This window comes from Alligator sinensis, unplaced genomic scaffold (assembly GCF_000455745.1).
Source record: "Alligator sinensis unplaced genomic scaffold, ASM45574v1 scaffold117_1, whole genome shotgun sequence".
In the NCBI taxonomy this organism is placed as follows: Eukaryota; Metazoa; Chordata; order Crocodylia; family Alligatoridae; genus Alligator; species Alligator sinensis.
The window spans coordinates 1,162,597-1,187,867 of record NW_005841855.1 but is presented as its reverse complement, the minus strand read 5'-3'; the positions used below and the strand labels follow the sequence as shown (position 1 = coordinate 1,187,867).

The following is a 25,271-nucleotide window of genomic DNA, read 5'->3' as shown; positions in this document are numbered from 1 at the left end:
GATTGCTGGGTCCAGATGCCCCCAGCCAGATGCCTATCTAACCTCTTCTTGAAGATCCCCAGGGTAGGGGAGAGCACCACCTCCCTTGGGAGCCCATTCCAGATTTTGGCCACTCTAACTGTGAAGAAGTTCTTCCTAATGTCCAGTCTAAATCTGCTCTCTGCTAGCTTATGGCCATTATTTCTTGTGACCCCCAGGGGCGCCTTGGTGAGTAGAGCCTCACCAATTCCCTTCTGCGCCCCCATGATTAATTTATAGGCAGCCACAAGGTTGCCTCTCAACCTTCTCTTGCAGAGGCTGAAGAGGTCCAGGTGCCCTAGTCTCTCCTTCTGCAAGCCCGTAACCATACGAGTGGCCCTTGTCTGGACCCTCTCCAGGTTATCCACATCCCTCTTGAAGTGTGGCGCCTAAAACTGGACGCAGTATTCCAACTGCGGTCTGACCAGCGCCCGATAGAGGGGAAGTATCACCTCCTTGGTTCTGTTTGTCATGCATCTGCTGATGCATGATAAAATGCAGTTACCTTTGCTGATGACTTTGTCACGCTGACAGCTCATGCTCATCTTGGAGTCTACTAGGACTAGATCATCAAGTCCGACCCCCTGCCTTGGGCAGTAACAAGTGCTGGGATCATAATACCCCAGCCAGATATCTTTCCAACCTCCTCTTGAAGACCCACAAGGTAGGGGAGAGTGCCACCTCTCTTGGAAGCCCATTCCAGAGCCTGACAGCCCTAACTGTAAAGTCCACATTTTCCAAAAAAGTTCCCTAACTGCACAGCTATTGTATGGTATTTTGGACTAATGGGGGATACTTTCAGTTACTCTTGTCAAAGTTGTTTCTGTCATTCATTGTGACAGAGAGAGGGAGTCATAGCTTCCACTAAGCTTTTGATTACGAAAGGGGATGCAGCCACCTGCACATTCCTCCAGTGACTTATGCTAGCCCACTATTGTAGGTATGCTCTGAGAACAGTCTGTCAGACTGAACAGGTGTGGTAGGTAAGGAGACAATTAGTGTGTGAATCCCAATGAGATTTTGGCATGAGCTGAGCACATAACTGTATAGTCCAGGTTGAGGTGCTTCTGAGCTTGCTGGGAAGCCACTCTGTACGTGCCTAGGGAAACCTAAATTCTGAATATGAATGCACAGACTGGGACAAATTCCTGAGTACATTTCTGGATGCAGAAAGGTAAAAGACTGAAAATATAAGAGAAGGAATAAAAAGTGAAAGAAAATCATGGAGCAATTTTGTCAACTCCATGGAAATGACCCTCTATTAAACTTTTGGATAAAGAATGACCTGGGTCATACCTATATGCATTTTAAGAGCTGTTTTTTTTATTAATATAAACATGTATACTTTTTTATATCAAAGACAGCCTTCAAGACGAAGCCATAGTTTTCTTTGGCATGGGAACAGAGTCAGTGCAAAGACATAATCTATCCATCTCGTATTAGATACCTAAAAAAAGTGACCTCACTTTCAGAGGTAGTGAGCATCTACAGCACACCAAGGACATTCACTACCTTTGTTTAGATCTTTAAACTTCAGGCAAGTAGATCTGAATATTTTGGATCACCTCCCTTCCCTCGCTCCCACTTTGTGTGATCTATAGTTCCAGTTGTTTCCAGTGTGTTTTCTGTTTTTAAATACTAGTGGATGTATTAGCCTGTGGAAATAGCCTACATTCATGATTATGTCACTTTTACTATTTTATCTATGACTAACAAAAGTTAGGAGAGGGGAGTTTATATATAGCTGTAATTAAATTATGTGGACTCTGAACCTTGAATTGGTTTGCATTAAAAAATGACTTTGTAAATGTGTGCGTGTGTGGGTGTATGTGAAGCTCCAAACCTACTTTGGATATTCTTCCCACTTTTTATCACAGTATCATGTTTGCCTTTGATTAGGGACCTACTTAAATTGCGGTTTTGCAATTTCTGTGGAAATTGGGGAAAATGGCAGTTTCTGCAGTCACCATGAAAGATGGGGTTTCCTGTGATTTTTGCACAGTGTTGTTGTGTCGTCCCCCCCCCCCCCCCCCCAACCAAATAAAAAAAAAACATGGCAACACCAGCAGCCATAGAGCATGTGATTTGAGAGATAGCTACTGAGAGACTGAGGTAGTGATGTAGACTCAGTGAAGGCACCAGTCAGGAAAGTGAAAGGGTTTCAGTACCATCTTTTAAGAAGCCAGATGTAACGCTGCACCAATGTTGCCATGTGAAGATGAGTGATTGACCTCTTGGCCAGTCAGCAATGAGGGGCAGGTCTGGAAGGGCCCCTCAACCAATCAGTGGCAAGGGGGGCTTGCAGCAAAGAGACTGTGAAATTAGCTCTGTCCACTGCAAGCGGCTTGCAGAAATCCCTTTGTCTCTCTGTGATTTCACTAGGTCCTTACCTGTGATTCTGTTCTTTAAAATGGCAAAAAATAGGTATCTCAAATCTTTCAGTAGAAAGGAGTAGGGGTATGTGAAGCGGGCCCTATTCAGTTTGGATTCGGAGTCGGCCCGAATCAGGTAAAGTGATTCTATTCGTTGATTTGGATCACTGTCGCTGATTCTATTCGGCCAAATCCAAATCTGAAGATTCGATGCTGATTTGGAGAATCAGCAATTTGGACACAGACACAGCTTTAAAGTTTTTTCTACATACTATGAGGTATTAGAAATGTGAACGCTGCGATCCCGGGGGGAATGGAGCATCCCATAGGAGCGTTGTGGGGGCCCTCCACGTGCTCAGTGGTGAACTCGGAAGTGGACCGGAAATACTTCTGGGTCTGCCGGGGAGCATGCAGGGGGCCCCCCCCACATCCCCTCGGCTTGGCCATTGGCTGCAGGGGGGGTCCCAGGTGCCCCCCTGACCCAGGAGGCACCAGTCACCAAGCCGGGGGGCGCAGGGGGGCCCCCCTGTGCACTCCCCGGCAGACCTGGAAGTGGACCGGAAGTGCTTCTGGTCCACTTCCAGGTCTGCTGCCGAGCATGCTGGGGAGCCCCCCGCGCTTCTGTGGGACACTTCCTGTTCCCCAGCATCTCAGCGCTCACAAGCCCCTGCTACATTAGAGGCATGTAGAAAAAACATTTACAACTGTCTCTATGTCTGAATCTCCAAATCTTTCCAAATTGATTCAGAGGGTTCTAGTTCAATTGGAGAGATTAAAGGGTCCTCTGATTTGATTCAGATTCGGAGATTTGGCCACTGAATCGGGCCAAATCTTCGCCGAATTGAATTGGGGACCGAAGTTTCACACAGCCCTAGAAAGGAGTTCATGGAAAACATACAGTTTAAAGAGAAGGAGGATTGTCAAGTGGTCTCAGTGTTGAGCTGGGGCACTTGAAGCCACTTCATTTCTCTGCTAGAGTTTTACCATATGGTCCTATCCTATATGCCTTAGCCCCATTATCTATGGCACAGCTGTTAAATTTTGGCATGGCTGGGGGCTACATACCACAGTGGCCATAGGTTGCAGAGGCAGGCCTCTGGGATTCTCCCCACCCACCATGCAGGCAGAACTAGCAGCACCCCCTGGACCCCTTCTTCTTGAATGGGCTGCATGAGCAGCATTGCATGGGCTGTACAGATGGCACACAGGCCCCTGAAACTTTCCCCACAACATGGCAGTAGATGAGATAGCTGGAGTGGCCCAAAGGCCACCAGTTGGACAGTCCTGGTCTGTGCAATGACATAATGTTCTAAAGGAATGTCTGTAAAAAGTTTTAAAAGCTTTGAGTGTCTTGGGGAAGAAGTATTTGTTTCAGCTTGTCTATTCCTCTTATTAATATGCCAACAAAAAGTGATTTAAAATGTGTTCCAAGAGTGTGTTCATGGATAAAGGTGGTAGGCCAAACCACAGAACAGGGTTAATTTAGGGTTTATTTGTACTATGTTACCAGTTCAGGCTACCTGAGAATGGCAAACCTGGGTTGTGTCACTGCCTTGGTGTAGATATTAGAGGTGCAGTGATATATAGGTGCCATATCAGACTGGCACCAATAAAAGGAAGATTAACATTATTGGCTTTTTTTGGCTGGTGTAGCTGATAATGTATTGATAAATATAATATGCCTTGTGGCTGGGGCCCCCAGACGCTACATGCATGTGCACAGCTGCAGCATGCACATGACCAGGACTGCAGCTGGGCAGCATGGGGAAATGGGGGTGGGGGGGGTGGCAGATCAAGGCCCCCCACAGTGAGGGACTGGGGCTGGGCTGCGGCTGGGGCATGGCAGCGAATGGGACCCCAGGGCCATGGTGGGGAGCGGCATGGAGCTGTGGGAAGCTCGTCCAGGGCATCAGTGTCCTGGCACTTAAAAAAAGGACAGCAGAGTGCTTGAAATAAAGCTCATCAAAGCTTTAGTTCAAGCACCACCACCTCCATTTTTAAGCGCCAGGGTGCTTTTAACCAGAGTGGAGCTGAGCGGGGTGAGGGTGGAGGTGAGCTGCCTGCTGTGGGTTCAGGGTTCTCCTCCATGCTGCCTTTGCCTGAGAGTCGCGTGTTGGCTGCACCATGTCCCCAGCCCGTCTGGCAGCAGTGGCAACAGTGAGCTGTGCCTCCCGCTGCTGGATGGGCAGGGGATGTGGAATGGCCAGCACGCAACTCCCGGGACAAAAGCTGTAGGGTGGAGAGCCCACAGCAGGCAGCCTTCCTCCGTCTGTGCCCTGTGCTTCAAAATGGCTATGGGAGTGCTTGAACTAAAGCTTATTTGATGAGCTTTAGTTCAAGCACCCCGTCACCATTTTTAAGCACTGGGATGCTGATCCCCTGGACGATCCATCCTGCTCCCTGCCCTGGGCCCAGGATCCCATTCAATGCCTTGTCCCACTCCCTCCCTCATCATGGGGGTCTCAATCTGCCTCCACACCCCTTTGCTTCCCCACGCTTATCTGCAAGGCGCTGATCTCCGTGCTGCCCGGCTGCATTCCTGTAAATTGGTTTTCATAGATTCATAGATGTTAGGGTCGGAAGGGACCTCAATAGATCATCGAGTCCGACCCCCTGCATATTCAGGAAAGAGTATACAGGCAGTCAAAATGCCAGATTCATAGATGTTAGGGTCGGAAGGGACCTCAATAGATCGTCGATTCCGACCCCCTGCATATACAAGAAAGAGTGCTGGGTCTAGATGACCCCATCTACATGCTTATCTAACCTCCTCTTGAAAACCCCCAGGGTAGGGGAGAGCACCACCTCCCTTGGGAGCCCGTTCCAGACCCTGGCCACTCGAACTGTGAAGAAGTTCTTCCTAATGTCCAATCTAAATCTGCTCTCTGCTAGCTTGTGGCCATTATTTCTTGTAACCCCTGGGGGCGCCTTGGTGAATAAATCCTCACCAATTCCCTTCTGTGCCCCCGTGATGAACTTATAGGCAGCCACAAGGTCGCCTCTCAACCTTCTCTTGTGGAGGCTGAAAAAGTCCAGTGTCTCTAGTCTCTCCTCATAGGGCTTGGTCTGCAGGCCCTTAACCATACGAGTGGCCCTTCTCTGGACCCTCTCCAGGTTATCCGCATCCCTCTTGAATTGCGGCGCCCAGAATTGCACGCAGTACTCCAACTGCGGTCTGACCAGCGCCCGATAGAGGGGAAGTATCACCTCCTTGGACCTATTCGTCATGCATCTGCTGATGCACGATAAAATGCCATTGGCTTTTCTGATGGCTTCGTCACACTGCCGACTCATGTTCATCTTAGAGTCCACTAGGACTCCAAGATCCCTTTCCACTTCCGTGTCACCCAGCAGGTCATTCCCTAGGCTGTAGGTGTGCTGGACATTTTTCCTCCCTAGGTGCAGCACTGGTTATCGGATTGGTATCAGCTGTTATGCCTGGTGAATAATTGGCTATCAGTATTGGCCAAGAAAATCTTCATTGGTGCACCCCTAGTAGACATGTACCTTCTGGTTTAACTCTCCTGAAAGCAAAATAGGTTATAAGTTTAAAAATGTGTTAGGATTCTCTGTGTGTGACAGGATGGAATTTTTACTCAGTTTCTCAGGGATGTTTTTTGCCTCCTAACATGGCTCAGTGGGTCACAGTTGGACATTATCAGCCTGGAGTATGAGGCCTAAAAGAGAGTTCAAAGTTCCCCCCCTCACTTTAATATACCAACACGAAGGAAAGTGTGGAAGAAGAAAAGTTCCTCCTTAAGTTTAGGTGCAGCCCAGGAAAACACTGTTGTTTCAACATAAGGATAATATTTTTCCAACCAGCCTAGCTGATTGGGAACTCCCAGGTCAGCTTTTATACAAAAATAACTGAAAAAGAAAGCTCAATGGATGGACAGACTGGGACAAGGATAAAAAGAATAGGAACATCTTAAGAGCTGTGAGGCAATGTCTGTCTCCAGCAAGAAGCAGGTGTGAGGAGAGGAAAGGTTGGTGGTAAATAATCAGACATTAAATGTTTGGTTTTTTTTTAAATGGACTCCCTTTTTACTGTTATATTTTTAAGTATATTTAAAGAAGATCTTATATTGTTGCTGCTTGGAGGTGGGACATGTGGTAATGCTTAAAAAAAAGAGTGAGGAAGGACCTGAGTTTACTCTGAAATACATGTTTGGTAATAGGATTTATATACATTTTAAAATGTATAAAATAAAAATTCTGTTCAGTGTTTTTAATGAAAGTGGGTTACTGAGGCTCAGAAAATGAGGCCTTAATTAATCACCCACCAGATATTGACCAGTAAAAGTGCAAGATGTCTTAGTGCAGTTTTATAATGTACTTAAAATATTTACCAACTTCATTTAAGTAGAGCCATATCGTTCCCTCTCAGGCACATATATGACAGTGGTAGGAGTGAAAATGTGTGCGTGGGTCTTTGTTTGCCGAATGATATATATTTTTTTTACTTTCTTTTAGAAGAACCAAAGGTATACAGGAAAGGGTGACAAAACACCTATTAAAAATGTATTGTAAGGTATGTTCAGATTGCAGAAAGTACTGTTGTGTAGAGATGCACAAGCTAGCTTGGGTATTAGAAGTAGTAGCTGTGTTAGCTGCCCAGGATAATTTACTCTGCTTCTTCGGATAATGTGCCTAGACCGCTAGTACATAAGCTAGTGTGTTTAGATGTAGCTTGGGTACCTCTAATTGCACTGCATTGTGTCATGTAATCAAATCCAAAGAAGATGCAGTCCTGCAAAGTGCTGAATATCTTTAAACTCCATTGAATTTAAAGGGATTTGAGAACCCTCAGCACTTCATGGGCGTGGATCTTATATTTGCCTCCTGATAAGTTATCCACCTACTAAATCTTATTGCTATCCTGTACATTAAATAGTAAGAATGATTGCTTTTTTGTTTGTATTTGGTGAAGAGGATGAGACAAGCAAAGCAGAAAGATACTTTGAGAAATTACAGTAATTTGTAGGTACTAAAATAATGGCGCACACGTTTCATTTCTGTTCTGTCTGGGTAACTCTGTAAATTGTGTATTGATTATGCTAATATGGCTAGTGTCTCTATTACTTGTCTGCAGATATTATTCAAACATGTAGATTCAAGGTACACTTTGCAGAGTTGTCATCCGAGGAAAAAAAAGCCTTTGTGCAAGATGAGTTTATTGAAGATTAATTCAATGCTTATGACAATTTATGGACTAACTATTGAGTTGTAGAAAATGCAAAGTGCAAATTAAAAAATATATATTGTAAACCATTTTTTTACCTACCCCCAACCACCTTTGTTATTGTATTAGGTTTATATTGTTTTCTATCCCTTAAAGAACGTGTTTTAGGAAGAGTACTAAATCAATAACAATCTATTTTTATAGTTTATTTTGGGATATGTGGCTTCTCTTGCTTTGTTTAACAAGCTGAGAAGAGCCTCAGACATTCAGGGCAGTATGTATTTTTTTTTAATTTATTAACCCACACAGAGTAGAAGAAAATAGACTTTTTTCAATTATCTGTGGCTTTTATTTTATTATAGTTTGCAATAGCTCAAAAGCCATAAATCATAGCCCATATTCTCCATAAAAGATTCCCTTTTAGTGAAAATACTCCTTTTTCCATTTCTATTTTCATCTATTTCTCTTCCCTACAAGGTCTTCTCAAGCATGCACTGTTGCTGTCTGGCGGTTTCTTATAGCATTAACTCCGGCAGACTGACTCTTCCATGTGGGGCAGCCTAGTTATTTAGTGAGATCTGGGTCCTTGGCAAAGGGGAATGTATGAATTTTTTCAGTGTTAGCTCTATAGGCTCTTCCTCCCCTGTAGTCATGCCCTGTGTCACACTGACTAGTTTCTATGCAGAAGGGGTGAAATCCTACTTAGCTGGTAGAGGCTGCTGTAGAGTAATGGGAAGTTAACCACATTTTCAGAACCTGTCCCAGATCTTGCTTGTTCCTGCCACTTACTGGCTTAAGTGACGCTAATTGTATACAAAAAAGGAAAGAGCCATAATAGTGTTACCTTTTTTGTTGCTTGGAATCTTCTAGTTCTGGGCATGTGAAATGGTCTGAATTCAAACCAGGGTTGGCTCTCTCTGGATAACAAGTAGCTACAACCAAAGCTTAGCAGCCTAACCTTCCATATAGATAAAACTTCTTATTTAGAAACAGGTTTTTTTTTCAGCAAAGTTTAAAAATTGATCAGGGTCCAAGCTACAAGTTCTTAGAAAGAAAGAAGTGAAATGATCGAATTCTATTTTGTCCCTATTGAAATTATCTTTTAAAAACGTTAATGCAGACAGATTTTTTGACCCTCGAGAAGTGCACTGCCACAGTTATTTTGGCAAGCAGTTTGTGTTTCGAAGCACTTTTCTTTTTAAATGTAATCAAGTAAATGCATAGCAGGGTATTGATAATTTAGTTCTTTTAGAAGCTGGCACTGTTTTTTGATCTAGCCAGCAAAGTAATGTTTCCACAGGTAGCAAAACAGGTGACCCTGTGGTCATAAACACTTAATTGTGCAGACAAGGAATCTTGTTAAATCTGAAATAATGATATCACAATAGTATCTAGAATTAATATTTAGCCATAACATTACAGCATAAGTAGGGCGACCATATTGTTAAAGGAATCTGGGAATAGGGTAAGGGAATCTGGGTCGGGCAGTGCTAATGTGCACACATACCTCCATTGACCGTGTGTGCACATGTGCGTACACACATACACACCCATGGCTTCTAGGAGCCCTGATGGCAGGGTGGGGCAGGACAGCGTGGAGGCTGTGGCTGGCTCCATACCCCATGTGCAGATGCTGGACCTGGCTGGGAGTGTCTCCACCCCTCTCACCACTGGCAGCCACCCAGGGCTGCCATGTGCAGCCTGGGCCTTCGCAGCAGCAGGGAACAAGGCTGCAGGCGGCAGGCAGCCATCCCGGTTGAGGGGCAGTGCCCAACCCACCCCGCCTTCAGCTACTGCTCAGCAGGAGCTGGCTCAGGCACTAAGGGTGACAGCAGCCTTTGCCTCTTCCTGCAGCACCTGAATCCAGGACTTTTGCTTCAATTTACACCAATCGGCTGGGATGCTGGGACATCCTGCAAAATCTGGGACTGTCCCAGCCAATCTGGGACACATGGTCACCCTAAGCATAACCTATTCAGATCCTGGGTTTACAAGCTTTTGCTTTTCCTGGTCCCTGAGGGTTCTTCCTTCATTGATAATCATCATTCTCACTATTTGGTAGTTACTGATGTAGGGCATGCCAAATATTTAAAATGTTAAGAGGACATCATTGTTCACAACTATAGTCTTGGAATATAAGAAATATTTTTAAGGTTATTAACTAGATTTAGTCTGTCTCTGTTTGCCTGTTCCTTTTTAATGCAGTTTGTTAGCCAAAAGCTTTCTTGTCATATTGACATACAATGTAAAGCATCTTGTAGAAGGTTTTGTTTTAAAATTGTCTTCATTTACTGAAAGGAAACAGAATTCCTTGGTTAATACTTGGGGGAAGTTAACAGTGAAATTGACTGTGAACTGTAGGGTGATATTTATCCGAGTGAGTTGAACATGGCTTGATAACAAAGTGGTTCAGTAGGATAAAGATTTTGTAACTTTTCCATGGGAAGGCTTGAAATGCTGAACTACAAAATGATTTAGTTATCAAATGTAGCAAACTCCTGTATGGGTTGGAAGAAGGATGTTACCTTCTTGACAAGGAAAGACTGGTTGTTATTTAGTAGACTAATTCTGTTTATGCAAAGGTACCCATTATTCTCAAGCTTTTATATTTTTTTCCTCCTTCCTACCATATTTTTCATTCAACAAAGGCTTAATTTTCTTGACAGACACTTAAGCTTGGTTGAATGCTATTGGCAAGTTCTTCTTACAGTGGCCTGTTGTGACCTACTTGGCTCTTTTGTGACTCAGAATCCTTGAAGAGCTGGAACAACAATATAGAAAGATGGTAACCACAGTTACCTGCTTACATGGTGGTCAGAAGTTGATTTCCTTTTTTAGTTTAACAGATATAGAAGTTGAACTTTGATAATCTGCATGCTGCAGAATTGTCATACAGAAATGTTTCTTATTTCCCAGTGGCAGATTACTCCAATTTTAAATCTCTTCTAACAATTATTTTTCTAAAATATACTATGGTATATTTCCTACTAACTTAAAAATAAATGAAGTATTTTGTGAAGTAGTAGCCATGTTTTTTCCATCCACTTACTGATGTGGTGAGTTTACAATGTGCCTTTCAGTCAATACTGCAAATTAACATTTTTTTCTGTGTGCGAGTGGATGGGGGAGGAGGAAAAATTGTAGGGGGAAGGTTCTGGCATATTTATTGGTGCAAGCAGTCAAAGTATTTCAAAGGAAGCACATAGTCTAACAGACTGCATACACTTAATTACAGAAGTCAAGGCAAACTTAAGTGAATCTTGTTAACATCCTAGGAAACTGCTGTCTGGTTTCTAAACTTACTTGGTTTTGGAATAGTTGTTGTGTGCTTTGGCACTTCAATTCCATATGGAGACCTAAAGAGGAGGTTGTCATATAAAACCTCATTTTCGTCTGAATTCAAATAGTCTCACAGCAGATGACATGATGTGGGATTTTAGTGATAGACGATCAGTATATTTAATGCTGTTGATTATCATGCACTGATGACTAGGATGAATTCCATGTTAGATGGGCCTTTCTCTTGGCATATGAGATCCATTCTTAACAAAGGATGTTTCCAAAGATAGCGATGAGCAACTATCCAACTCTTTTTGCAGAGTTTCACAGTCTTTTTTAAAATTGCTGCTGTTTAGTGGTTATGTGAGTCAGTCCATATGCTAGGGGGATTGTGGGGTCATGAACCGAAATTACATCTGTATACAGCAGTGATCTTCAGCTGGGGTATTGTGAGAGCCTTTGAAGCGTACTGCAGGGAACAAGGAGGTAAGCACTTGCTTTTCCGTGCCTGGCTTCTCCTCCTCCCACCACTCACTGTCTGGCCCCTGTGGGAGGAGGTGAGCACACGCTCATGGGCACCTGGTGCCATATGAGTCAGTGACCGGGGGGGGTCCCCCACGGCCAATCTCACCAACCGGGGGGAGGTCACCCCGCTGCCGATCGCACTTACCTGAAACTGACTGCAGAGCTCCTGGAATTGGCTACAGCCACTTCATCCACCACTTCATTCCAGTTGGCACTTGTGGGGAGGCACCGTGCTCCCACCTGACCCCCCCCCACCCGTTGCCTAAGCGGGGAGCGCAGCCTGACAGGGGGTGCACCAGTGCTCTCAAGGGGTACACATGCACCCTCATGCACCCTCTACACGTCACCACTGCACATGCTTGTCCTTGCCTGGCCACTCCCAGTCCTTGTGCAAGGATGTAAGCACTGTAATAAGCAAGTTTTTTCAAATGGGGTGCAGCTCAATTCACAAACGAAATGAAGGAGTGCCTAGGGCCTAAAATTGTTGAGACCCGCTTGTCTATGGAGTTATACTCACCATAGTACTCCCTTTATTGATGATAGTTCAATGGATCAATAAGAAGTAGTTACCCATGTTAGTCTGAAGTCAGGCAGAAGGCAGGAAATCCAGCGTGTTGGAGCAGACTCGATTAATTGAGTCTGCTAGAGCATGGGAATTGACATGCTCTGGCAGCCTTCCATGTCATGTCTGGCAATGTGTAGGGGGTGCACACGGGTGCACGTGCACTCCCTGAGCTTGATGGTGCACCCCTGCAAAAAACACTGCTGACACCTGTGGACAGCCGCCGCTTGTCCCCACCCCATTCACCAGTGACACTGCCAGCAGCGTCTGTGGGCAGTCCCCAATTGCTGCTGGCCACTGCCCCCCCTGACACCACGGTGGCCATCTGTGGGAGCTCCCCGCTCACCGTTGATATGCCCCCCACTGCTGACACCACCACTGCTGCCTGCAGGCAGTCACTGTGCCTCCCCAGCCTCCGGCGGAACGCGGCATTCATGTGTGTATCAGTGTTGCCATGTGTCTCCACGCTGAAAAAATGGCAGTGGTGCACTTTGAAATAAAACACACTTGATGAGCTTTAGTTCAAAGTGCTCTGCCGCCATTTTTTTCAGTGTGGGGACGCACAGTGATGCTGATACATGTGACACGCAGGTGCTTATAATTATTGCTGCTCACTAATTAAAGCACCTGGTGCTGCATCCCAGAACACATGTAAAAATACCCTTAGAGACTAAATGGTTCAGAGAGGCATAAGCTTTTGTAGGCGCCAGCCTGCTTCATCAGATGCTACTTCACAGCAAGCTGTTTCAAAGCACCTGATGAATTAGGCTGTCACGTAAGAAAGCTTATGCCTTTCTGAACCAGTTACCTTTCTAAAGTGCTACCTTGTCCTGCCTTCTGCCTAATTAGATCAATTTTGTCTTTGACCATTGTATCCTTGGCCCTCTTGTTCATCAGCTTTTCCTGTTTATTTCTTTGTCTGTCTACTTTAAGTTAATTAGTACAGTTGCATCTTCAGAACAAACAAAATTACATGCTGTCACTGCTGTTGAAATATGAATAACTTTATGGCTACTGAAAAAGGTTCAAGCAAAATAGCAGGTAGACCACACAGGCAACATTTGTCTGTACTAGAGCAGTGGTTCCCAGCCTTTTTAAACCATGGACCTTAAGTGACCGCGGACCAGCAAACTGCAATGTGGAAGTGACCAGCATACTGCAGAGCAGCAGCCAGCCCTTTTTTATACTGAGTATAAAAAAGGGCTGGCTGCTGCTCCACAGTATGCCGGTTACTTCCGGACTTCTAGTCCAGCAGCCATCTCTCCTGCAGACTGGCAGCCAGCCCTTTGCGGCCTGGTACTGAGCCGTGGCCTGGGGGTTGGGAACCTCTGTACTAGAGCTTGAGAATCTTTATTGGATACCTACTGGAAAGAGGACTCTGCTTACTAACCATGGCTGCTGGGAACACAGGGTGCCTATACATGTGGTCCAGGGTAGGGGGATGGGTGTTTTAATTAACTCAGCTCTTGGGAGCTGCTCTAATTAAAATGCTGCAGTGTCTCATGTTTCAAAATGGCAGTGGGGGCGCTTTAACTAAAGCTTGTTGAATGAGCTTTAGTTAAAGTGCCCCCACCTCCATTTTTGAAATGCAGGGATGCTAAATACATGAGAAGTTGTAGCATGCTGGAGTGTTCTAATTTGAACTCTCGATTGAGTCTGCTAGAGCATTCTAATCCGAATGCATAGGAGCACGTGTATAGGCACCCACAGAGGCTATTTGAAATCTTCCAAGGGTTTAATTTAACTTCATTTTTCATGTCTCTCTGCTGGCTGGTAGGTTAGTGATCAACTCATTGTTGCTATTGCTGGTAGTAGTTGTCTTCTTAATGACTCTCTTTATGCATGTCTCTAGCTTGTAAGCATTTTGGCTTGCCCAAGGATCCAAGACAAGAAATATCTAAAATATCAGACTTTTTATTTTTTATAATATAAAGTCAATCTTGTGTTTTTTCAGGCCTGAACTTTGAATTCTTGGGGGCTGTAAATATTCAATGTGAAGTTTTCCCAATTTTTATTTTTATCCTTTCTGGAGGAAGAAAGAGTTTTGTTTTTTTTAAGTGCCCCTCTGACCCAAAGAGTTCTTGTATCTTGAGAGAGTAAAGATGAAGTTACACATTACACTTTGTCCACATTAAGGGCACTTAAAACATGAGCATCCACATGTCAAAGTTCAGTAACTCATGCTAAGTACCCACTGAGTGTCTCAGCTATGCTACTTTAGGTGAGGGTTAACGGTGGCTCATGCTGTCTAGCTCATGTGAGTGTAACTTCAGTCAGCTTCACAGAGATGAAACAAGCAATTTGCAGTCCTCCAGCATCCCACAATGCATCACTTCCAGCCTCCACCTCTCCCCCAAATTCTGAGCAGAGATATAACCTAGGTGTCCCAGCTCCTAGCTACACCCCCGGTTGCCAGCCCTCTCATGTCAGGTCAGAGCTGTAAGGGCAAGAAATGATATTAATTCTTACTGTGCAGCAGCTGATAGCATATTCTAACTTTAATATCAGCTAAAATCCTACAAAATGATTATGGTCTAAGTGTAACATGTAACTTCACCCTAATAAGAAAGTAGTTCTGTTGCTTAACTCCTTCCCTGCCTTCATTTTGGCAAAGTCCTTTACCTATGTGAATTACAAAGGTGCCTGTTTCTGCAGCTGTTTGTAGCTTCACAAAGCAACAGCAGAATGAGCCTGACATGATTCTGATAGGTTTCAGTATGGTCCACAGGGTTTTGAACGCCAGGTTTAAGAGTCTTGTTATTTTATGTTTGCTGCATAGGAAAATAGTGAGCCAAGGTAAAGACACTAGCCTGGGGTTGGTTCATCTTTGCAAGGTTGCCTGAACCACTATAAAATTACATTTTTCAAATGAAAATTTAAATTCAGTAGAAATGTATGGTTTAGCATGGTTTGCCAAGGGGAAAAAAAGGTTTCTCACTTACCAATGGAAAATCAGAGCGTCTTTAAGCCCTGACTTATTCTATAACTTAGTTATATAACAGAATGCTTTAGAGTAGGTTGAAAACAAGTATCACAGAGAAAATGTAGTCTGTTTCTTAATTTGTGAAACTTATTTGCTCATTGCTGTATAGAAGGTTTGCATTTTTGCACAAAATGTGATGCTGTACTATGCTGTGAGGTTCTGCACCTTGCAGTGATTCTGAACAAGGCAAGGTTCTTTCACCATGTTGCATGGGCACTGCTGGTCTTAGAACTGAAGCTAGCAAAATGATACTCCCATTGACTACTTATCTAACATCTTCTTTTTTGTTTACCTTTTCCTGACAGTAGAAGAAAATGAAACAGAGGACCAGCAGGGAGGTGTGGGACAGACAGCTGCTCAGACTGGTAATGCTGAATTCTTTCTTAGTGTTTGCTTACTCTCTTTCAACATTATGAGATTTATTTTTTCAACCCATGCTCTTATTCTATTGGATATCAACTTACAATACATTTATGAGCTCAGAAAATAAATACATGTCACTTTTCAGTTCCAGATAATCATTAGTAGTGTATCCTACTGAAAGGGAAATCTCTGTTTTTTGAAGTCTAGCATGAGATTTTTTACCAAAAAACTTTCCTTCACATTCATTCACCCTACTTCTTGCACACTCCCTGGCTAGGGACAGAAATTACACATAAACTGGTATAAGTGATCAGAACTTGGTTCAAATCTATAACACAGAAGAATTTCAGTGCACCTAAACCTCTTTCAAAGTGGCTGAAACTGGTTTAAGATAAGCCTGGATGGATGTAGTATCAGACTTAACTGGTATAGGTCAAATTGGTTTATTGAACTTTTGTCCCATATCACCTCCAGATTCACCTTAACTCACAGCCCCTCAGCATCCCAGGATGCTTTGCACCTCCTGCAAACTCCTTTGCCCCTCCCCCGCCCCCCAGTAGGTTGGGCAGGCTAGCCTTGGCCCAAATTGTCCGCTCCAGCAAGGTAAGGTGGTGTGCTCTAGTGCCCTCTGGCTTCTGGCCTGGGCCACTGCAGGCATGTGGCTGCATTTCCAGAATCAAAGTGAATGTCTGTTCATTTGCCTATGGGTTCAATCTATGCAGCTTAGACTAACCTGCAAAGATTGAATCAGTTCAACCCTAGGCTTTCTGACTGTCTGTACTTACCCCGGCCTCTCTCGCCTCCAAAACTAGCCCCAACCCTCAACAGTTTCTCATTATCTTTATATGTATCCTAATTGAGTTATTTTTATATACATACAGCATGTGAGGACTAGTTGCTTCTATAAATGATTTTATAATTTGTTAATAGACACTAGGGCTGTGTGAAGCTTCGTTCGCTGATTCAATTCAGAAGAGATTTTGGCCCAATTTGGTGGCTGAACCTCTGAATCTGAATTGAATCTGGAGACCCATTAATCTTTCTGAATTGATTCAGAGAGATTTGATGATTTGGCCATAGACGCAGCTTTATATGTTTTTTCTACATACCTCAAGGTACTAGGTGGAGCTTATGAACGCTGAGTTGGTGGAACGGATGGATCATCCCATGGGAGTGCAGGGGGGTGGGCCCTGCGTGCTCAGCAGCGGACGTGGAAGTGGACCAAAAGTACTTCTAGTCCACTTCCGGGTCTGCCGTGGAGCGTGCAGGGGGCCTCCTCCCTGCCCCTTGGCTCGGCAGCTGGTGCCTCCTGGGTCTGTGGGGGCACCGGGGTCCCCCTGCCGCTGATCACCAAGCAGGGAGGCTCCAGGGGGAGGTCCCCCACATGCTCGGTGGCAGACCCGGAAGTGGACTGAAAGTACTTCTGCAGTCCACAAGTACTTCCAGTCCACTTCTGGGTCCACCGCTGAGCACACGGGGTCCCCCTCGCGCTCCAGTGGGACACTCCATCCACCCCAGCATCGCAGCGTTCACAAGCCATGCGTGGGACCTTGAGGTATGTAGAAAAAACACATAAAGCTGTGTCTATGTCCAAATCGCTTATTCTCCAAATCAGAATTGAATCTTCAGATTCAGATTTGGCCGAATTGAGTTGGGACAGTGCTCCGAATCAGCAAATTGAATCACTGTTCCCCGAATTTGGGCTGGAATAGACTCCCTCCAGGGCCTGGAATAGACTATCTCCAGAGGTGGTGCAAGCACCTACTCTGGATTCCTTTAAGAAGTGTTTGGACACTTATCTTGCTGGGATCCTTTGACCCTAGCTGATTTCCTGCCCTTGGGACAGGGGGCTGTCAATGATCTCCCGAGGTCCCTTCCAGCCCTAATGCCTGTGAAATCTATGAATCGGGCCGAATCCAAATCCCAGTCGAATTCTGCCCGCTTTGCACACCTCTAATAGACACTGACCCTTGCAGTTAAGTCAAGACCAGTTCTGTAGATAAAGTCTGTGTTGGAATCTGTGTGGAATTTATAATGAATAAAGACATAAAGCAGTGCCAGTCAGTTAATACTATATTATGTGTTGCTTAAAACGGTGAGGCTTATTTGTTTCCCTCAATCTTAATATGATTCAAGACATTCAGGAAATGATTAATTTTTGTTGTTGGTATTGATCCTACAAACTCTTATCTAAAGTAATTGTGCTAATGTTACTGAGGTTACTTCAGTGAATAAAAGCTGCTTCTAGCCCTGAAAGTCTTTTAAGGGTCCTAGAATCATAATAGAAAATGCGCATGTGTACATAATGTCTAATTATTTATATATAAAATGGTTTGAGTTATTATTTTATAAAGAATATAAATATACTTATTTTTTATTATCCTTTGTATTCCATCTATCTTTAGGGTTTGTATTCTCTGGGCTTTATAATATTTGTTACATTTTTCCAGCAGGCTTTGTTGGCAATGAGGGTTAAGTGCTTTATGTAAAGAAGACAAAAAAGAAAGGAGGGGGAAGAGACAGTGTTCTCTGTAGCTTTCCTGGAAAGCTTTTTTCATATTCACCAGAAAGTATTTATGACCTAGATCAATTAATTTTAAACTTGAAAATTAATACATGCAATAAACATTTTAATTAGAAGAAGAGCTGACTATAAAACTGGAGAATGACATGTCAAGAAATAGTTGTTTTCTACTTGCTTTTGTTAACTCCTGAGTCAATGAGTAGTCTTGTTAGTGCAGTCAATTTCACATCACTGTTGTATCTTGTATTCTGCTATACAAGATAAGACCTTTTTCTTGCCTTTAGCAAGAGCTTAATGCTAAAAAATTTAAAAAGGACTTCAGACAATTTCATTCAAGCAGTACAGAAGGCCCATACTGTATACATACTGCCAGAAGTTTTTATAGTAATACTTTGTATCTAAGCTCTGGCTCTAACCATTAAATGCGCTTTTTATAGAGTACCAAGTTATAAATGTAGTGCAGCTACGGCATATTAATCTTACTGCAGAGATTTAATGAGCCAGTTGTTTTGCGATGGACACTATTGGGAGCAGAGAGCGACAGAGTTTTACTTTACCACTGAGCTGCAGAAATATTCCTTGCCTGGTAATAATTATAACCACATGATCTTAGTTTTCCTTTCTTTTGCCAGCACTTTTTCCATGCAGAAGTGGCTTGGAAGGAGGTCCATTGCAAGGCAGTGAAATGGATTGGAAACTAAGCTGTTTTCTTGGTAGTTTGACATTTTAGCTGTGATCAGCTATGGATCCTTGTTGCGTAGACAGAAATATGTAAGATGAGTTTCAAGAATACAGATAGTCTTTGCCAGTCCACTGAGATGGCTTTTAGATATTCATTACTTTTACTTGACTTTTATATGGGTTATAAAAAGTAAATGTGGTGAAACCTCATTTTTACATGGACAGAATAGAATTTCTGCTGGTTGGCCTTAAACCGATCCCATACTCGAGATTAATTGAAGTCCATGGCTTTATTGCTTCCAACACTTTTAAGCCAATGCAGTTTTTCATTTTCCCCAAAGTTGCAGTTTTATTAGACCAAGTTACAGCAATAACATCCCTTATGTGGAGGAGGAAGAGGAGAAGGAGAGAACCACTAGTCAGAGAACATAGTAATGGGAAAATCATACTTCTTTTAATTTCCATTTATAAATAATGTTAACATAATCAGTAACAGAAGACAATGATTCATTTTTATTATGCTAATAAGCTGAATTTATTTCTTGTCCAAAACTAAACCTTCTTTCTAGGCGAGATGACTAGCATGGAGTCTGCAGAAGCAGTGATAGTTGCAGATGTTTCATAGTTTCATAGTTGGTAGGGTCAGAAGGGACCTGAACAGATCATTAAGTCTGACCCCCTGTCATGGCAGGAAAGAGTACTGGGGTCAAACAACCCCAGCAAGGTGTGCATCTAGCCTCCTCTTAAAGACCCTCAGGATAAGAGCCAGCACCACTTCTCTTGGAAGTTGGTTCCAGATCCTTGCCGCCCTGACAGTGAAGTAGCGCCTCCTGATGTCTAGTCTGAATCTACCCTCTGTCAGCTTGTGACCATTATTTCACGGCCACTAGATCCCCCCTCAGCCTTCTCTTGTGGAGGCTGAACAGGTTCGGGTCCCGTAGCCTCTCCTTGTAGGGCCTGCCCTGCTGCCCCCTGATCATGCGAGTGGTCCTCCTCTGGACCCTCTCCATGTTGTCCAAATCCCTCCTGAAGTGTGGTGCCCAGAACTGGACACAGTACTCCAACTGCAGCCTGACCAATGTCGCATAGAGGGGGAGGATCACTTCCTTGGACCTGCTTGATGCACAATAAGGTACGGTTGGCCTTCCTGACCGCATCCCCACACTGTTGGCCCATGTTCATTTTGTATATTGGTGGTAGTGACTAGGGTCATTTTTGTTCCAAATAGTGGCTGGTGCCTAATGAGGGAGTCTGTATAACTGACAATGGCAATATTTGCAGGTGTTGGGGACAGTGACATTTGAAGATGTGATTACGCCAAAGTAATCATTTCAGAGGAGGTTGTGGTTGTATTGCAGGTGTTGGGTTTAAGGAAAGGGGTGAATAGTATTTAATATGAAGCGTGTGTGAAATTGCAAGCTTTAATTAGGAGGTAAAGGTGCAACTACACTTGAGCACATGTTGCTTTTGTGAAGCAGATTTTATTTTAGCCTTTCGAATACCTGTTTATATAAGCGAACTAAAGTCATACACAGTCATTTAAATATAGCCACCTCAGGGGTGGCAGACAGCTATGGTTGCATCATAGAAAACCATTCAGCAGTTTCCAGAGTGGATGGCTTGTTGTTAGTGTGTTTTTGTGTGGTGGTATCTTTTCAAGAAAGTGGATAAGGTGGAAATGCATTCCCAGAGAGGAGCTGAGACTTCCAGAACTCATTTCACAGAGGCATCATAGCCTAAAATTGAACCTAGGTCCCAGAGGGTCCCACTTAAGTGTTGACCTAAAAACAAATGTGCCAGTTGGCTAGAGCATGTATTCTAAAGTTGCAGCAGAAGGGAATAAGCTTGATTGACTCCCATCCCTGTAGAGTTATGTCTGTGAATGCAGAAGGAGAAGCAGAAACATTTTTATTAGTCTTAAAAAGATTCTAATATTAATAACTAGTCTCTAAGTAGGAAGCTTTGACTTGAGGAATTCTTCAGGTTTTTGTCCACTAAGGGTGTGTGTGCGCGCGTGTATGTGCACGTTGTTAGATTCTTGCCAAGTGCTAGCGTATTTGAATAATGAATCATGAGAATTTTTGCCATCTCTTTTTTTCCCCACATCATAGTTAAAGCAGAGTCAGACTCTAACCTTATTTTAAAACAAACAGGTCTGTAAACTTTATGTGCAGCATTTAAATACTCATGTTAAAATTCAGACCCAGTGCCCACATTTCCCTGAGTGCTGTCAGTTTTATGAGATGAAACTGGGAGCTTGAGCTGAACAACTAATAGTATGCGATGTGCACATGCTGCCTTCCAACAAGTGTTTAATGATGTCGGGGTCAGTTTGGAACAGTTAAGACAATTATTTCTTTTCCTGAACTGCTTATAACCTAGTGATATTTTAACTACTTAGTTAAGCTTGCAGAAGAAATTGAAAAAGGTACTGGCACAGGTAATTTAGATCCAGATCCAGCACAAAAGCTTTCTGAGGTTCAAATAGTGTCACTTTTGGCTATGATAGTCTGCAGATTAGTCCTTAATTTGGATGCATCTTCCTGCGCTAAAGTTTTTGTTCTTCTACTCAAAAAAGAAAAAAAATGCACATATGTAGGTGTGTTTTTACAGCAAATATGCCCATTTTCCAGATTTATTTTAACTTGTCTGTTGACCTCTGTAACATAACTCCCTTTAAAAAAAAATCTTGTCCATTATCCTGCTGGAGAAATTCCTCTGGTTTAGTTCACAGACTCCATAGCACAAGAAAGCTAACTTAATGACATGTTTCATTTCCAGTTTATGCATATAGCTCCTTTAGCATTAATAAAACATTTGAAGGGGAGCATTGTGGCAGTGTGGATTGCAAGTTATAGGGAGATGGTGTGAGCCATGACACTTGTAGAAGACTTTGGAAGTGGCTGGTATTAGTGACACCTGCCCCTGTGCAAAATAGTGGTGGCAGCATCCTCATATTTTAGGTAATAATGGTGGCTTTCATGGTGGCCAGAGCAGTAGATAGCTACTAGCTGGATTATCTCTTTATTAAGCGTTCGTTTTCTAAGATGACTTATTCTTGTCTTGAACAGACAGCTGCATGTGGGGAACTCTCTCAGATGTCTGAAAAGGAAATGAGACTGCCAATAAGGAAAAAGAAAAGTGGTGAAATGTGTGTTTCTTTTGTCGGGATGTACACAACCATTTTTCTTTTTATTTCAGTTGTTGCACTGTGGTTCCTGAGAAAAACAAAGTAAACTGCCAACTTGCTTTATTGGAGAAGACAGATTGTTTTATTTCTGTCTTTGGAGGAAGCTTTTAGTAAAGTGGGCAAAAAGTCAGGAATAATTAAAGTACTGTACTGTACTTGCTTCCCCAAAAGAAAAGTTGCAGCTAAATTAATCTTCATATTCATTTCAGCATTAGTCATTTACAAGACTGAGGTAGTGCAATGAGTTATGTGGTTCTTCTGTGCACAAGGGATTTGGCTGAGACCACCTGATTCATTTAACTTGGAACCTCATGTTGGGTTCATCACTGCTATTTTGGAGTTAGAACTAGATTACCCCACTAATCCTCAGAATACTTGTTAACCTATCAAGCAGATGGAAGTATCCTTGTGGGCTACTTACTGTGTACAGTATGTTTCCAGCTTTCCATGACCCGGCAAAACAAGGAATCCTACCAGCTTACTTAAAGTTGTGTACAAGTTAAAGTACATATATAAACTTTTAACCTAGAGCATTATTTCCTATGGCTGTGTTCACAGGAAGTCATATGGTGAGGAGGTATTGGGTTAGCTTTATAAAATAAAGGTCAATTTCATGCTTATGTTAATCAGTTCCATTATTTTATACTTCGTTTAATTCTGATAATTTCCTGTGAAGCTCTATAGTTAATGGTGAAAAGAAACTCTCTCTCCTAAACTCATTGATTTTTTCCCCTGTTCCTTTTCATTGGAAACTAATTCTAATGGTGGTTTATCTTTTTATATACTGATCAAAGCCCCTCAATAGCTGTGATAACATTGACAAAGTTAACATTGAAGTATGGAAGGGTTTCTTGAAAGGGGGATAGTGCTGTTTTGTGGATTCTTAGAGGGGAAAAATCCTTTCATCATCAAGATTAGAAAAAAATTAAAGGTAGAGGCTTCCTCTGCTTATTTAGCAATAAAATCTAAAGTGTGAAGCTCCTGTGCTACAGGCTTTTGTCAAATATATTTCTTGTTGGTAACAACAAGAACCAATCTGATTTTTTTTTAAAAGAATCTTTTCTTAAAAGCCCTGAGGTCACAGTCTTGATTTTCTTTCAGACCCTAACTGTAAACTAGAAGACAAGGCAGAAGATGGAGAAGTGATAGATTGTAAGAAAAGGCCGGATGAAGGGGAGGAGTTAGAGGAAGAAGCTGTGCACAGCTGTGACAGCTGCCTCCAGGTGTTTGAGTCGCTGAGTGATATCACAGAACACAAGATTAATCAATGTCAACTGACAGGTAAACAATACTTATCACTTTGCGGCTTCTTGCACTGTTCTATTTCTGATTCCAGTTCCGTTCTTCAGAAATTTTCCCCTTCTCAGCTATTTTACTCCAAGACTGAACGCTTAGGTGAAACCAGTTGCAATTAGGAAAGGATTTTGGAGCAATGTTATGCTGCAAACTGGTATGCCATAAATTTCCTTCAGATGGAAAGGCTAGATGGATAATTAGTGCAGTTGCACTCGATTTAAATTGTGCTTTAGGTTTTAGCATGCCTGGCTACTTTGCTGCTTTCCTGATTTAAACACTATAGTTTTATATACCTTCAATCTTACTAATAATTTAAAAAATCTGATGGTGCTTATAAATGGATTTGACTGCAGTGGGATAATGGATAAATTCATACAGTGGTGGGCTATGGATTTAGATCAGATACTACTTTATTCTAAGCTGTTACTACAAATGAGCGTACAGTAATCAATAAGTGAAGGTTGAGGAGAATACAGCAAATTGGTACACTATAAATAAAAACACAGTCATGAGTTAAGTGGTAAAACTGAATGCTGATCAAACACTATTCCCTTCTTGCAAATAGAACAGGGTGAGTGGATCTGTGACTGCCTTGAGCTTTTTCACTCACAGGTAAAGAAGCAATAGTCTAAAGCAGGGGTTGGCAATGTATGGCCAGCAGGCCAGATGTGTCCTGTGGAGCCATTTTGATCCAGTTTATGGGTCTGGGGCTTTAGCAGCATTTGGAGGCAGGGGGGTTTGGGGGCAGTTGTTTTTCCCTGTCACCATGGGGAGATGCACTAGGTGCAGGCTTTCTGCCCTGCTAAGGAAAAGCAGTGGTGGTGTCCAGGTCCTAGTGCCTGCCTATCTGTGACATGAACTGGGTCACTCTCGCACACAGTGTAAAAGGTGTCTAAAAGCTTGGGTCTTGATTCTGCAGTGGAATCCATGTAGGTGGCCGATTCACTTGTATCTTACTGAAGTAATTTTGCCATTGTATTTGTAAACTATTTTGATGGAATACACCGTAGGTCAAAACAAACTGAAACCAGGGAATGCCATTTTATTAAATAGAAGGGTACTTTAACTTTAACCATTAAGTCACAACATGCAGTTTTTGTGCAGTGCAGCCAGTGAGGGGCCAGCCTTGCTTGTTGATAGTTCTGTTAGCCCAGAGTATCAGCCTCACATATCACAATATGTTAATGGAGATGTGTGTATGTATCTATATGGAGGTGTTTTTATTAGAGATACACCAATACATCGGTCCGATATTGGATCAGCACCGATAAAAAGAAAATTGTCTGTATCAGAAATCATCCTGAGAATTAGCTGATGGGCATGTAGGCAGCGAGGCGCACAGCCCAGCAGCTTGTCTGGGAGGGCATGGAGTGGGGGGAGAGTGTGCCCCTGGATCTGCACGGGGTTGGGGCTGCGCCAAGCTCTTCCTGGTGGGGCGAGGTTGGACTGGGGATGGGCGGTGCTGGGATGGGGAAATGGGGGGGCTGCAGCCACCCCAACATTTGCCGTAGCCCCCCGATCCCCGCAGTCACAGCACTGCTGCTGTCCACCCTGGCCCCAGGCAGAACTGGGGGGCACACGCCCCGTCATGCTCTCCTGGATGTGCGGTGGAAGCCACTGAATGAGCTGACGTACCAGCGGCTCCCAGAGCTGTGCGCAGCAGCTGGTGCCACCCCCACCTCCACATACCTCCTAGAGAAGCCGTGGCTCCGTCCTGCGCCCATCCTGCCCTGGCTAGGCAGCGCTTGCCCCATCCCCTGCCCCAGCCCCAGCTCCACTCCTCCCTCATGGCAGGGCCTTGATCTGCGCCCCGCCTCCATGCTCCTTTCCCCCTGGCCCTCACTTTCTCCACACCAGACTTACCAGCTGCATGTAGCTCTCCAAGCTGCTGGGCTGGTATTGGAAATTGGATAGGTATTGGCCAATATGCTTCCGTAAAAATTGGGTATTGGTATTGGTCCCAAAAATCTCTATCGGTACACCTCTAGCTTTTATTTTATTTTTGGAGGGGTTTTCTTTGGAGGGGAATTGAGTGAGATCAATAGAAAAGGTTTTGGCAAAATATGCACAGTGCAAGTTGCACTGCATCTAATTCAGGATAAAATGAGAAAGGAGCCAGGCAATATAGGGATAAGTAGAAGGAATGATGAGGGAAGAAACTGAATTTGTGTCAGGATTTTAGCGTCCAAACTTGGTTTTTCCATCAGTTGTAGGCAATTTGGCCCTTTTTCACGTCACAAAACTTTTTTTTCTCTCTGTCTCTTCCTCCAATATCAAATCCTGGTTTTTCTTACCC

At 43.4% G+C, this 25,271-nt stretch overlaps 1 protein-coding gene across 12 annotated transcripts in view; it reads left to right on the top strand.

The window, feature by feature from the left end:
- Positions 1-25,271, top strand: part of ZNF521 (zinc finger protein 521) — a 294,631-nt gene that overhangs the window by 11,348 nt on the left and 258,012 nt on the right. For 11 of the 12 annotated variants that reach the window (XR_003095998.1, XR_003095999.1, XR_003095997.1 and 8 more), the window contains 2 exons: positions 15,227-15,286; positions 22,781-22,960. Coding sequence is in view for 8 of the 12 variants with exons in the window: in XM_025213989.1 (XP_025069774.1) it covers positions 15,227-15,286; positions 22,781-22,960 (240 nt within the window). In the remaining 4 variants the exon portion in view is untranslated. The remainder of the gene's footprint in view (positions 1-15,226; positions 15,287-22,780; positions 22,961-25,271) is intronic. The other variant, XM_025213994.1, reaches the window with a different exon arrangement.